General features: G+C 37.5%; 2 protein-coding genes across 6 annotated transcripts in view; one reads left to right on the top strand and one right to left on the bottom strand.

Moving 5' to 3' along the window:
* LOC107612949 (tetratricopeptide repeat protein 27 homolog) overlaps nt 1-9,686 on the top strand; it is a 13,695-nt gene extending 4,009 nt beyond the window's left edge. The window contains exons 9-20 of one of the 2 annotated variants that reach the window (XM_016314746.2): nt 58-156; nt 256-333; nt 6,049-6,133; nt 6,264-6,322; nt 6,450-6,519; nt 6,866-6,957; nt 7,528-7,590; nt 7,746-7,812; nt 7,984-8,253; nt 8,484-8,606; nt 8,753-8,905; nt 9,174-9,686. In XM_016314746.2, the coding sequence (XP_016170232.1) occupies nt 58-156; nt 256-333; nt 6,049-6,133; nt 6,264-6,322; nt 6,450-6,519; nt 6,866-6,957; nt 7,528-7,590; nt 7,746-7,812; nt 7,984-8,253; nt 8,484-8,606; nt 8,753-8,905; nt 9,174-9,269 (1,255 nt within the window). In that variant the 3' untranslated portion in view covers nt 9,270-9,686. The remainder of the gene's footprint in view (nt 1-57; nt 157-255; nt 334-6,048; nt 6,134-6,263; nt 6,323-6,449; nt 6,520-6,865; nt 6,958-7,527; nt 7,591-7,745; nt 7,813-7,983; nt 8,254-8,483; nt 8,607-8,752; nt 8,906-9,173) is intronic. The other variant, XM_021110157.1, reaches the window with a different exon arrangement.
* LOC107612951 (protein DYAD) lies at nt 10,994-14,949 on the bottom strand. Of its 4 annotated transcripts, none has more exons than XM_016314749.2 (7): nt 14,839-14,949; nt 13,252-13,605; nt 12,794-13,177; nt 12,654-12,711; nt 12,478-12,567; nt 11,647-11,939; nt 10,994-11,493 (listed from the first exon to the last, which is right to left on the bottom strand). In XM_016314749.2, the coding sequence occupies exons 2-7, from the start codon at nt 13,527-13,529 to the stop codon at nt 11,223-11,225; spliced, it is 1,374 nt and encodes a 457-aa protein (XP_016170235.1). In that variant the 5' UTR covers nt 13,530-13,605; nt 14,839-14,949; the 3' UTR covers nt 10,994-11,222. The 4 variants fall into 4 exon arrangements, with proteins under 4 accessions (XP_016170235.1, XP_020965818.1, XP_020965817.1 ...); XM_021110159.1 differs by having other exon boundaries at nt 13,252-13,537; nt 14,839-14,944; XM_021110158.1 differs by lacking the exon at nt 14,839-14,949 and adding an exon at nt 14,409-14,827.

Raw genomic sequence — 15,446 nt, 5'->3', positions numbered from 1 at the left:
ATATAATCAGAAGTTAGATAATTCTCAATCTCTAATGTTTCCTTCCTACCAATTTAGGGAATATGGTGAGCTTTTGGTTCGCTGTGGTTTAATAGGGGAGGCAGTGAAGGTATTTGAAGATTTAGAATTATGGGATAATCTTATATACTGCTACAGGTATGATAGCTGAGATGAAAAAGTTGAATGAATTGTGTTCTCTTACAATTCACTCATCAAAGCAGTGAAATCTCATTTTATACTTGATTTGGAACTCAGCTTATTGGAGAAGAAAGCCACAGCTGTTGAACTCATCAAGAAACGTCTTTCAGAACGACCCAGTGACCCCAGATTATGGTATGTTTCTCGGCTTATTTTATTTTCATCTTTCGTATGTCATTGCCTAGACAATTTGATCCACTAAAATATAATGTTTGCTATTACTTGCTGATGGACTTTGTATAACTTATTTCAAATATCAGCAAAAAATAACACTCGCCTTTTTGGTTCGTCTATTTTTTTTTTGGTGACTGATAAATGGGACACAAAGAACAACTAAGGGAGAAACCATCTCCATCCTAATGGTCTCTTCTACGACACTACAAGGGAGATAAAACTCAGCATAAGATTGATAATGCTTAGCCGCCGTCTTCGCAAGAAGATCAGCTGCAAAGTTCGCTGTCCGCTGAATCAATTGAACATGCACCGCCCAATTGCGCTCTAGCATCTCATAGATCTTGAAAAGAATATCATTATCTTCCCTTCTCAACACAATTCGGTTATTATTGATCCACAAATAAGCCTCCAAACAATCTGTTTTGCAAATGACCTCCTTGTATCCATTTTCCCATGTCAAACAAAGACCCCCTCCAAATCGCAAAGAGCTCACACCAAAGGATAGGACCCACAGGAATGCTAGCTGAACAGCCCAATGCTAGCTGAACATCCCAACAACCAATTACAGATACTATCCCGCACCAAGCACCCAAAACCAGCAAGTTGATCTTGCTCAAAGAGACTAGCATCACAATTTATTTTAACATTTGTTGGCGGAGGGAACCAAGAATCAATAGAAGAGGTATGCGTAGTCACCTGATTAAGCCCCTTAGCCAAGACGTATTTAGATGCTGAATGTCGAGCAAGCATGAGAACCTTTTCCTTGCTCCAACTGTCATTTAGATTGAAAATGTCATTGTTCCTATCCCTCCAAATCCACCATAAGCCTGCTCCGCAAAGATTGCTTCGCTGTTCTGGAGATTTAAACGAAGCCAACTTCTAAAATCCACCAAGGCATCCCATCTCCTCAATCCCACATTCAAACTTTCCCAAATTGGCTTTACTTTATCACAAAATCTGAGGCAGTGCTCAATAGTTTCTAGAGCTTCATTGCATCTAGGACAAAGATCAGGTGGTGTCATACCTCTTCTGAATCGGAAGCTGGCCATGGGGATGGCACCATGCAAGCACAGCCAAATCAAAGCCTTGACTTTTTCAGGAATACTCGTACGCCAAAGCCACAACCAATTCTCATTAGGGTCTCAGGCAACCTTTCTTTTTAGAAGCCATTCATAGCCATCCTTTGTGGAGTAGACCTTGGTAGCATTAGCATTCCAAACCCAGGTAGCTGTGTTTCCTTCCTGCACGGTTGGGTTAAAATTTGAAAGATCAAGCTCAAGAGCCTCTGGAAGAATTGTACAAAGACCATCCAAGTGCCATCCAACCCCAAACCACACGTCGCCTAAAGAGAGACAAGTGTCTGAAATATGAACAAAAGGGACCTCATGAGCAAGACTCCCGGAAGGTCTCCAGGGATGATACCAAAAGGATTGAGTTAAAGGGCTAGTACTCCAAACATAGCCATCACTCAGTCTACCAGTTGCCTTTGTGATGTCACGCCATATACCTGAAATTTGCGTAGGACGCACAAGGTCCAAACTCAACGTTCCATGCACATATTTAGCTAACATAATGCGCACCCAAAGTTTGTCCCTCCCATGAAAGAGTTGCCAAACCAATTTACCAAGGAGGGCAATATTAACACAATGAGCATTTCAAATTCCTAGACCCCCATACCTCATTACCTCTTGGGTGTAGTAACCGTATTCCACCCCACCAAACTCGAGCACTGCTCATCTGTCTTCCCTTTCCACAAGAAATTACGCATGATAGCATCAATCTTAGAGCACATCTTGTTGGGGATACTTGCATTTGGTAAATGGGAAGAGAAGATGCCACATATTTTATAAGACAAAGTCTGCCGGCTCTATTAAGGAGACGACCTTTCCAACTAGCCAATCTGTTCTTTATTTTCTCCACCGACTCCAGGCAAACCGCTCTAGTCGCCCTCGGATGGCTAAGATTAACCCTCAAGTATTTACCTAAATTATTGGCAAATCTGATAGATGACACACCAGCCAGCATGTCTCTACTACTATACGGTACACTCTTAGAACAAACTACCCTGGACTTCCCAATGTTCACTTTCATGCCCGAGGCCTTGCAGAACAGATTCAAAGAATGCATGATCTGTTGGACTTGAGTTCTGCTTGCTTTACAGAAGAGAAAAAGGTCGTCCGTAAACATAAGATGTGAAATATGAGGACCCCTCGGAGAAATAGCAATCAGGTCCCAATCCCCTGAGTCCACTGGGTTAGAAATAGAGCAGGCTAACATCTCCATACAAAGAACAAAAAGATAAGGGGACATGGGGTCCCCTTGACGGAGCCCACGTTTGGGTTGAAAACCTTCTAACCTACTACCATTCCAAAGAATCGATAGGGATGATGCTTGAATACAATTCATAATGAGCCTCCGAATAGAGGTAGGGAAACCAAAACAACCCAAGGTATAATCTAGAAACCGCCCGTCTACCTTGTCATATGCTTTTTCTAGATTAATCTTGAAAGCCATAGCACCCTTCCTTGACTTAGTTTTCTTCAAGAAGTGAAGCACCTCTTGTGCCACAATAATGTTGTCAGGGGCTCCTCTCCCGGGAATGAAACCACCCTGATTCGGACTTATAATATCAGATAAGAAAGGTCTCAGGCGACTCACTAGCACTTCAGTCACAATTTTATGGACGACGTTGCCAAGAATGATAGGTCGAAAGTCCTTCATTCTACTTGGGGAGTCCATCTTAGGGATAAGCACTATAAGAGTTTCTAACACGGAGGGATTAAACAGGTCACCCTGAAAAACCCTCTGCACTAAGCTCCACACATCGTGCCCCACAACTTTCCAATATTCCTTAAAAAAGAAAGCTTGGAATTCGTCCGGCCCTGGGGATTTGAGAGGGCTCATGGAATCTACTGCTGCTTTAACCTCCAATAATGAAACAGGTCGGGTCAGGTTCTCACAAGTTTCTTGACTAAGAGAATGCCTTGGAAACTCACCCATACAACCTACCTCCACCGGATCAATTGAACAGAAGAGATTTACAAGAAAAGCCAACACTTCTTGTTGAAGAAGAGCTGGATCAGAGGACCAAGACCCGTCACTCACAAATAGACCATGTATCTTATTCGCCTTCCTTCTAATAATAGTCTGCATATGAAAAAACTTCGTGTTTCTGTCGCCATATCTCACCCATTGTTCTCGAGACTTCTGAAACCAGGGCAATTTTTCCTGGGCTGTCCTCCCTGCATCTTCGTTCCTCTTCTTTACAAGCAACATCATCACATATTTCTAGCCTTCTTTGGAGGTCGTTGAGCTTGCTTTCAAGATCCCTCTTCTTGATAAAAATATTCCCAAAAACACGAGAGTTGAAATCAAGAGAAGACTGTTGCACCTTTATAAGTTTTCCTTGTAAGTGAGAATTGTTGTCATTCCAGGCTTGTTGAACAACACTCTTATAAGAAGGATGAGTGGCCCAGGCAGCTTGGAACCTAAAAGGTCTACTACCCTTCTTGGCTGGAATTCCAAAGCACCTGATGAGCAAAGGGCAGTGATCCGAGTGCAACCGACTAAGTACTTCTGTAAATGCTTCAGGAAACATAATCCTCCAACTGGTATTACTATAAGCTCTGTCTAGCTTCTTGGCCACCTTCCTATTCCCCTGAACCCTCCTAAACCAAGTAAAATTCCTTCCTGTTGTTGCCAGATCAAACAAATTACAAGTATCTAGGACATGAGAAAAATAGCTCCTGTGAGAAGCATTATAGAAGCCCCCGTTTCACTTATTGAGGATGTAAAATTTCATTAAAATCCCCAACTACAAGCCAAGGATCCTGGATAGTCGTTCCAAGAACAGAAAGATTTTCCCATAATTCACCACGGTTTGCAGGTTGGGGACTACCGTAAACTGCACTACAAATCCAGGTTTTTCCACCCCTATCAATTGCAACAGACAGACATTGTTCCATGGTCACAATCACTCGACATTTAGCTTTGCCATCCGAGGATAAAAACCAAATACCCCCTGTGTCCATTGCCTTCCACAATTCCCACCGGAGTAAACCCCAAATTTTCCCAAAAACAATTTCATAGTACTAAAGACAACATGGGTTTCAACAAGAATAACAAAAGTAGGATTAAACCTTCTTACCAATTCCTTGCTGTGTACTCAAGTCATCCTGTTAGAGGCTCCTCTCACGTTCCAGCTGATCAAGTTCAGAGAATCACTATCCATAAAAACCAGGCTTGATGATGGAACATCGATGCTAGCCTCTCATGTTGAGGGTCCTCTGTCACCCATCTTGGTTTCCCCCTCCACATTTGCACTGCAGCCATTCTTGTCTTGGGCATGCTTAATTCCTCCTCTTATAACTTACTTTGATAAACGGTGTAGTAGAATGTGGAACAATGCCATCTTTTCACCCTCAACCCCCCTTGGTGATGCCACCATACCAGTCTCATCGTCGTTGCCACAATCTTGGGCCACATGCCCAAAACAATTGCATCTTCCACAAATAAGATGCAAGTTCTCATACTCAATGTTATACTCAAAGCCATCGATCATAATCTTCCGCTTCACTGGCCGTCCAAGATTGATTTGCACGCTCGTGCATATTTACCACGCTCTGCAGATTTGGTGGCCAAATCAACCTTCATAGGTTTTCCCACCGTTTTTGCTATGTTTAAAATAGCCTTCTCACTGTAGTACCAGATATTAAGCCCTGTAATTCTTATCCATACTAGAGTAGAACCAAAGGTATCTCCACACAGTTTGAAAGAAGAGCATCATGGCTTGGCTGCCATGTAGTTCCCTCCGATCATCCAAGGCCCCCCAAGCAAAAGTCGCTCTCTATCCTCCCACAAGTCGAACTTGATGAGAAAATAGCCGTAACCCACATCCAACACCTCATAGCCGCCTTTGGTCCTCCAAACTCCCCTCAGCTTGTGAGTAATGGCTGTGTAACTGAAAGTTTTGCCAAGGACCTTAATGATAATGGCATCCCGATAAGGTGCGGAAAGGATCTCTCTCGCCTCTTCAGTGAATTCCACACTAGGGATCTCCCCGTCTGTGATGACTGCTATTTTGTCTGCATCAAGAGAATCCACCACATGAGAAACCCTAGCGGAGGAGTCACCCACCACTTTGTCTCGAAAAGAGACCTTGAAAGCCTCTTTGTCCTTCAGAATCTTCTCTCCATCTCCCATACCCGGTACTGCTTCTCGCCCCCCATCCTTCGTGATTCCAGACCCTCCACCTTCCTCCAAAACATTCTTACCTTTCACTCCATGATCATTGATACCCTTTTCTTTCAAGACTCTCACCCTGTTACCCTCGCTGCGCTCTCCCCCCTCCCCCGCTCTCCCCACTCATTGTGTCTTTTTTGGTTCGTCTATTTATGAAAAGGAAGTCTTATTATAACAGAAGTTGCTCACCCATAATTTTTAGATATCCCAAAATAGGAGCTTTAATGGAGTACTGACTTGTATTTAGATTACATATGGCCTGTAGTTTTTGTTGGTCCGAAGATATTTGTTAAAGATTATTTGGCTCATCTTGTTATTTAGTTTTTTATTCGATTCAATCATGAATCAGTCATGATGGGTGACATGCTAGCTGGCACTATACAAGATTTTATGCATAATTTATTTCACCTAGTGCTAACAATTTCTAATTTCTAGGTGTTCATTGGGTGACATTACGAATAATGACACCTGTTACGAAAAGGCTCTGGAAGTTTCAAATAGTAGGTCTGCTAGAGCTAAGGTGCTCCTGTGTTTACATTCGTTTGCTCGTTGCTGCCTGTGTGCTCTACAAACTTTCTTATGCCATATTAGAAAATTTTAAACTAAGATTATTATCTTTTTAACAAATTTCGTTATTCTTTGATCGATAGCGTTCTCTGGCTCGCAGCGCATACAATAGAGGAGACTACGAGACATCTAAAATTTTGTGGTGTGTGCTGTAACCTGAAGCTTTTCACTATGATCCTTGCCTGTGTCAACTATTATTACATTTATAGTTTTTGGTGTTTTGACAACATTGCTATTTAGTGTGATGTGCTTTTGTTCACTAATTTCAGGGAGTCTGCAATGTCAATGAACTCTATGTTTCCAGATGGTTGGTTCGCATTTGGGGCTGCTGCATTGAAGGTGAATGAAATACTAATAATTGTAGTGGCTATTTTGGCTATTGCCACCATTGACATGTGGCGACAATCTACTAGATTAGGCCAGCTTTGGATAATTTGACAATTAGTTGCATGTGTGCACAGATTAGCACAGTAGCACTTGCATAGCTGTGTATGGTTGTGTATGCAATTGGATATCTGTGGCATCACCTGTTTGGCCTGTTAGGATGGGAACAAAATTACTCACATGCATTTGTTATGCTGACTAGGCTTGTTCCCTACCCCCCCCCCCTCCAAAAAACAAAAAAACAAGAAAAAAAACTATTTTTTGTTATCTCGTACTTTAAACTAACCATGAAATTTTACAGGCACGGGATATTGAAAAGGCTCTGGATGCATTTACCCGTGCGGTTCAACTTGATCCTGAAAATGGGGAAGCTTGGAATAACATTGCTTGCTTGTATGGAATTCTAGCTTTCTTGTTATATTTAAAAATTATAAAACAGCTTAAGCCTGTTTAGTTTGAGTGCTTTTTTTTTTTCCCTTCGGTGTCTTATTTAGTATTTTGTGAAGGAACAAATAATAATTATTAATTCTCAGTATTCTCTTTCAAAAATCTTTAACATATAAAGCAAAATGAAAGAAAAATGTGCATTTTTATCATTAATTGGAAACATAAAATGAAAATAGAAAATGTTTTCTAAATCCGAGTTAACTCTTAGTTTGTTTCATGACTTGTTTTCCAGCAAATGCGCTCGCATTTACAACATGTGCATAAGTATCTTTCCCCTTTTGCATCCTTAGAGTTTGAGCTACCTAACTAATATATACAAAGTCAATCTAACTGTCCCGAAGTGAGTTTGACATTGTAATAATTTTTCATTTTCAAACTGCTTTTTACCATGGTTTCATTGTCCTGATCTGTACAGAACAGAACTCTTTTTCAGAAAAAAAAAAGAGAGATTCAATAGTGGTTCATTAACTATTTTCTTCTAGAGTTTACTTATTATGCATTTCACTTTACATGCAGGCATATGATCAAGAAAAAGAACAAGGAGGCCTTCATTGCATTTAAAGAAGCCTTGAAGTTCAAGTATTATATTCATCCCTTTTATTAAACTGCTTTAAAGATATTTCTGGAAAAAATATGCTCGTATACCCGGTTGTGTGTATACAGCATAGCATGTGTATTAGTTCACAATCATTAAAATTTGGGGTTCATAGTAACATAATGATACTTGATGACAGACGGAACAGCTGGCAACTCTGGGAGAACTATAGTCATGTTGCTATTGATGTTGGCAATATCAGTCAGGTATTTGCTGCTTTCCCATATTCTTCTGTTGATCAAAACCAGTATTAGTTTTCATTGCATATGGATATCGTCTTCTATGTAACAAGAAGTATGAAAGATGAGATTTGTTTTCTCTGTTGTTCCATTATCTTTTGTTCTTTGTCACTCATCAAGTTTTATAAATTCTTTTAGGCTCTGGAAGGTGCGCAGATGGTTTTGGAAATGTCCAACAATAAAAGAGTAGATACAGAACTACTAGAAAGGATCAGAACGGAGGTTGAAAAGAGGCGCTCAATAAGTAATTCGGTGCCATCTGTTGCAACTGATATTACACATTGTACAGATAAACTTCAGTTAGATGATTCTCAATTAGAACTTCAAGAGCAATCACAAGCTTCTGATGATGGAAGATCACGTGAAACTGAGCAATTGATGTTGTTACTTGGAAGAGTTCTACAGCAGGTATACGATTATATTAATCTTCTGTTTATGTGGATCCCTTTTACTCAACGAAGAGTGTGGCCAATATGCACTGCCAACACCTCCAGAGGGGGCCATGGGAAAAGTGGATCATCTGCTTATTATAAATAGTATTGAACTGTAATAATGTTTCCTATGAATGTTCATAAGTTGATGCAAAAGATAGTTGGCACACAGAAATGTTCAGTTTAATATTTAATTCTCTGATGCAGATAGTTAAAAGTGGGAGTGGATATGGACCAGATATCTGGGGCTTATATGCAAAATGGCATAGAATGAATGGAGATCTCATTATGTGTTCTGAAGCCCTTTTAAAGCAAGTTAGATCACTCCAGGTATGTCTCACATGGTTGGTTAGATAGTTCTACCTTTACGCAAGAGTAAGAGTTATATACCTATGTCCGGTATCAAAGAATCTGTGCATTTGTATCGCTACAACTATGGTGAAATTCAATTTTATCATAGTATTATGTTTTCTTAGGGATCTGATACTTGGAAAGACAGAGATCGCTTCAAGAAGTTTGCAATAGCATCCTTGGAACTTTGCAAGGTGTACATGGAAATTTCCTCATCTGCCGGCAGAACTAAAGAGTTATATACAGCTGACATGCATCTGAAGAACATCATCAAACAGGCAAGATGCTTATTCTGAAGTTAACATCAAGTTCTTCTTTACCACACATAAGCCATGGTTTTGCGGTTTCAGTTGTGTGTTGCAAGATCCAATACGACACTAAATGGCATTACAAATACAAACAAGCCCTTTGAAACCTGAAAATAGAAACTGGACAACATTTTTTAGTTTATGGGCTCTGCCCGCTTTCATGCTACATATAGAAATATGCTTTTCAAGCATGTTGCTCATCCTCTAAAGTTTTTTAATTTATTATTTATATTCTCAGGCTCAGAGCTTCTCTGATACAGAAGAGTTCAGGGATCTTCAGGCTTTCCATGAAGAAGTGAAGATCAAACTCCAATCGAATTCAACACCTACCTAAAATACTTGTGGAAACATGATCAAATAAGTTGTTTCTAACTAAGGTTTCATTGGTATTCCTAAGATCAGAGGCTAACCCATCAAACTTGAATATATTAAGAATGGACATGTTGCTTTCTGCATCCATCAACAGAAGTAGTCTAAACTCTAAAGCTTGATTATAGAATCCTTGATTTGGATTATATATGCTGAAAGTAATCAAGCTGTGCCTATGTATCATATCATGTATGTTCTATATTTAAAAGTGAGAGAAGTGTTAAGTTTTTTGTGATGTTTAGATGCAAAATTCATCTCTTATTGTAACAATGTTACATGTTGTAATAGCATGATAATCTTTATCACTAAATTACATGAAGAGAGTTATAATACTCAATGTAGATGATGTTTAATAAACAGTAAAGACGTGTTTTTGATATTCAGTTGGTGAAGGTTGCAATATACACAAAATCTGCAATTTGAGAAAATGAACTAAACAGTGCACACTTATAATCTAAAGATCAAGGTATACATTGTTGCCAATTTGCCATGCATTATATTTTAAAATCCTCGTTATCATGCATTCATGCTTACTCTTTCCTCTGCTGACCAAACATCCATCCATATGAAGAATTAGGAACATAAGTACTACACACGATAGAAAATTAGAAACTCATACATAGTGGAGATAAAAATCAAGCAAGAGCTTGGTAAGGTCCGAAACAGAAACTGAATAATAAAATCATAGCAAAGCTTTAGAGCAAATACATATATTCATTAGTAACATCCAGTTTTCAGCAGCAACCCCTCTTCTCTTTATAGACATATTTGCCAACGTTTCTTCGAATTTTTGTTCTATATAACAAAGACCGTAAGACACTAAGACTTGTATTTTTCACATTAGGATGCATGAATAGCTGCTGCTGGGGTATATGGTACTAAACGTTCAATCAATGCGTGGTTTGGTTAGAGTTAAGTTGAACTCTGAGAAAAACATAAATATGCTAGTACATACTAATATGGTTTGTTCACTTGCAAAACTCAACACGAGAAAGATTGACACATGATTTATGAAGATCTTAAATCCCGTCGAAGCCATATGCCTTTTTCTCAAGTCCATCTGTATACAACTGTTTTAGACACCTTTTTATGTTTAGTATTAAAAATGATTGATAAAAAAGTGAGAGGATAGAAAATGTCTTATATACCATAAAATGTTATTTTTGAATAGTATAATCCAATTGATACTCTAGAAGAAATTCTGATAAAATTATCAAAATAGGTTATTTAACTAAAAGCTGGCCACTGAAATTTCCACTCTCACCTCAACAAATCCTAGCAGACATGGAGAGTTGTAGGGAATGGTTGAAGAACTTTAAAAGAAAGAAATGAATTTCGCAATATTTTAGACTCACTCATGGAAGGACTGAAAATTACGAATAATGATAGCTACATATCCTTTCCGATGACAATATCCGTAGGGGTATATGGTTCATTTCTAAAACTTGATATTAAACATCTCATTTTACAAGTCCCACAAAAAAAAATCTAATTTTAGAACTTCGATCAATTGTCGTGGTGTGATATACGAAAAATTATGGACGTATTTTGATGTTTACATGATAAAATTCAATGCTGTCTTCTAATCCATATAGCCGACTGAACTAGTGGTATAAGATTTTGTCGTTGTTTGTTGTCACACTAAATTTTTATTTATCATAATATTAAGTAGGCGAAGAAAATAGCCAATTTGATTGGTAACCCCACTGAAGACAGAAGATCTACATATCATAACCGATTTTACAACAAAAATGTGAACATCAGAACCTCTTTGAAGGTAAGTGGTTAGCAAAATATTTGTGGAATCAGACTCTTAAAGCCGTACAATTTCTAAACTATAACAATTTTAAGTTCAACAAAGAATAACTAGGCTCTTATAATCCTACCTTAGCTTTCATACATGGAATTGATCTCTATTTCATTGCCAACAGACTAAATATAGCATTTGAGACCTCCAATAGCTGCTGCTCAATTCTCTCTCTCCATTTGAATATATCCTTATACATCTCCTGTGAGAAAAGATGATAAAAAATGAAAATATTATGCTGAAAAACCATTTATAAACATTATTAAAGTGGCATGTACACACTATCAACATCACCTGAAACATCACCAACGAGTTGTCAAGCTCTGACTTTGAGTTAACAGTAGTAGATGAATCAGGGGTCACATTTGGTTGATCTTGTTTCCTGGGAATCAATTCCATCAAATTACTACCATTTTGAGAAGGAAAAAAAATTATTGAAAGCACAAGAACATGTCTTTTGGTTGGATCATTTTTCCAACTTGAAAGAGGGTGAGGACTCGGGGATCGGATTTAAAGAGTTTGACTTTATTGTTACCTCTTTGCGTAGGTTAGATCTTCACTAAGCTGCTGAATTGGCAGGGAAGAGTTAGGATCTTCATGTATGACCTCTTGTTGAACATTAAGCACCCCAGAACTCCCAATCCAAGTAGCAAATTTGTCTCCATGAATATGGTCTAGATTGGTACTCCCTATCCAATCTTTCCAGGTTTCTTGAGGAGGGAAAGTTGGACATTCCTTTGAGTCTTTGAGATCATTCAATTTATTTGTTATTTCTGCTAGCTGTTGCTCAACTTTAGTTTTCCAAACCACTAAATCACCATACTTGCCCTTTCAATACAATACACAACACTATAGTAAGCCAGAAATCACACGGACAAACAATCCAAAATTGAACTCACTGAACAAAACCCGAGGCCCATTAAATCTTAATGGATCTAAAAGTCCTTAATATGTTTAGTTGAAAGCAAGTTGAGAGTCTTAATTAACATACGATAAATAATTTTAAATTAATGTCACTATTGGTAATATTATTTTTTAAAAGAGAAAAAAAAATTGAAACACAAAAATATAAATAATTAATAAAGGATAGAAAAGAGACGCTTGTGTTACAAATACAACAACAAAATATTAGTTGAGAAAAAAAACAATAAAATAGCATGCAAAGGAAAAACTCAACTCCTCATAAAGAAATTGAATGTAAAAGCAAGTCCCTCTTGCTTTAGAGTATTCAGGAGTTTAAATGTTCAACATGAACTTCATAAACCTTAATAATAATATGTTTTGAGTCAACGAAGAAAAATAAAAAATAAATAAGGAAAAATCTGTCTCCTTGTGTGATAGCACAACCAACTATGCAATTAGTTACCTGGACATCCTTCAGAGAAGCCATGATTTCCTTTACGTGACGATCAATCACAACTTTCCACTTCACAAATCCCTTGCGAGTCTCTTGAAACTGAATCACAACACATAAGCAATGTAACACCATGAAGTGCTTTATAAAAGAGTAAATCATTGAACACCAAATTATTCAACATTTACCTGTATCAAACTGGTTTCAGTTTTTTGTTGCTGCTCAGCAATGAGCTCCTGCATACATCTGCAACAATAAAAATCACTAAAGAAAATAAAGTAGCTAACATGCAAAAGTATTTTTAAAATTAAGTTTCCAAGTTTTATACTTCTTCAGTTGGGCCATTTCTATTTTAAGAAGTTTCAGTTCATCAGATGAATTAGAAGCCGAAGAGGAGGTACAGCCTTCCAAAGATACGGATGGTGGCATCCGGTAAGAAAGCTGCAACTGTTCCTTTTGGTGGATCTTGTCCAAGTCAACACTCTCCAACCAATACTCCATGATTCTGTTGGTATTGAAGCACCTACGGAACCGCTCAATCCCACCAGGTGCCACTTTACCGTCAATGTGTTTCAGCAAGTGGTCTAACAGTCCAGTATCACTAATGTGCTTACGAGCAGCCATTCTTAATGCAGGTCGAGTTATTGGATGTTCAAAAGTAGCACCTTCAGCCTTTAAAATCTCCCACATTCTTTGCTCAGCCACTTTATACCTAAATTACATAACTGCATTAACTTAGTATACATTGTTATTGAACACAATAAAAATAATACCATATTTTCATACCTCTGGGATGACCATCTATTCTTACTTTCATAGTTGTGAGTCTTGAGCTTGCTAATACTTTGCCTCTGACATGACTCCTTCACCTCCCTAAGCTCACTAAGGCTAAGTCGCTTCCTTTTCTTAATTTCTGGCAAAATTTTATTGTTAATAATTTCTTCTTCTTCTTCATCATTCAGTAACTCATCCTCGCAAGTATCAAGAGAACTTTGACTTTCATATCCCTCATCCTCATGCTGACCAGTGAACATCATTCGATGACGAACACCCAATTGTTCCATCTTAACATCTATCAATTAAAGCATCCTTCGCCAGATCAGTATATTGCTAAAAATATGGATCTTGAGATCAGTAAATCTGCATTAGGATTAGAAACATAATAATAATTAAACAAACCTAAAAGTTCTGTTCAGTAATACATCAGGTGATATAGGTTAATTTAATTTAAGATTTCATGTTATGAATCTAAGATACTGCAACATGGCATCATTTCTTACAAGTTAAATAAATCCGGCTAGTACCAAATGATGACCACATTAACTCATTGTTTTGTATTATATCCAAAAATATTATGCGTTAAACCAAATAGTTCTTAAGATTCCAAAAGATTCCAATTTAGGGGAGATTTCTTAAGGGTGGAAATAGTTCTATTCCAAAAGGTTCCTCAGTTACAACTCCAATTCCCTAATCTTAGTTCTTAAGCGCAAGTATCAGTACTATTCTGTGTGTATACATCATGCACATTAGAGAAAACACTGAACTACCAAAATTTTGTTCATAACAAAACAATAGTACACAAATAGATGGCCACCAACTTGACATATTGGCTAAAATATTCGTATAACTAAGAACGTTAAATTAAAAGATGTCATAATAGTAGACATCACTCAACACTCATCAGTCATCAAAATGCTTGCTCATAATAAATAAAAATTTCAAACACAATAGATAAGTGAATGGTGAGAATGAAACATGACTCAAACATGATAAGCATTGTTCAACTAAAAGAAACCGGATCAAGCATGAGCATTTTAACATGATTGAGTCAACAAAATTGAAACGGACACAGCCATTTTCAGTATATTTAGAAATCATTCTCGCCAACCTAAGTACATTTCAACGAAGAAAACAGTAAATAAAGCAAAGCATACATCCCATACCTTAAGTAACACCACCAAAACACACAGAACAAGATCACAGTGACGAAGCACTTAAGCAAAACGCAAAACAAGGTAACAAACCCTAAAATCAATATCTCTCACTCTACCAAAGTCTCTCAGGCATCAACAACAACCAAATCAAACATTAAACTGATAAGAAAAAACCAGCAGGACGGACTAATGATTAAAACAAGGTTAATCTTCACAGGAAAACAAAGAAATGCAATGCAACAAAAGCTTATGCAGCTGAAAAAAGAAGGAATAAGAAAATGTAGCCGATTCACACAAAATGCAACAAGTTCATTGCATCGGAACACGGATATCCCCCAAATTTATAGGAATAAACGCATCTAAAAACCTAATACAGTAAGGCACGAAACGTGAATCGACGAAAAAATAGTGGCAACGAACATAAAAGTAAGAACCCTACCAATCGGTGGAGCAAGGAAGCGAAGAGAGAAAGAGAAAACGGTGAAGCTTTTTTTGTAAGTTTCAATAATAGCACCAAAAAAAGTTTCAATAATCTTTTAAAATTGTTGTGATAAGGATACTTTATCATACCTTACGTGGATGACCATTTTCCATGATATATAGTTTCCCAAGAATGACTTCATTTAATATGAAGTTGAAAAAGTTACCTAATGTACGTGTATAAATAGAGGCTTAAGCCTCTAACAATTACACACAAGCAATAATACAAATACAAAAATCTTCTCTTTCTTTCTACGTACAAAAGTTCTTTTCTATTCATATATTACAACAACAATATATATACACATTACAACATATAATATTATTATATATATATAAATTATTATTGGGCTAATTATTTTAATACTAGAGTCTTCTATTTATACATCTCTATTATATATATCTTTTATTTCACAATACGTTATCAGCACGAGACTCTGATCAAATTTTTAGGAAGACTCAGGTAACGAATTTTCATTATGTCGAAGCTCTCTCATCTTGAATTCAATGCTCTTGATATATCTGGAAACAATTATTTATCATGGATACTAGATGCTGAAATCCATC

This window comes from Arachis ipaensis, chromosome B08 (genome assembly GCF_000816755.2).
Source record: "Arachis ipaensis cultivar K30076 chromosome B08, Araip1.1, whole genome shotgun sequence".
In the NCBI taxonomy this organism is placed as follows: Eukaryota; Viridiplantae; Streptophyta; class Magnoliopsida; order Fabales; family Fabaceae; genus Arachis; species Arachis ipaensis.
The sequence above is the reverse complement of the archived record's forward strand: the minus strand, read 5'-3'. Positions and strand labels throughout refer to the sequence as shown.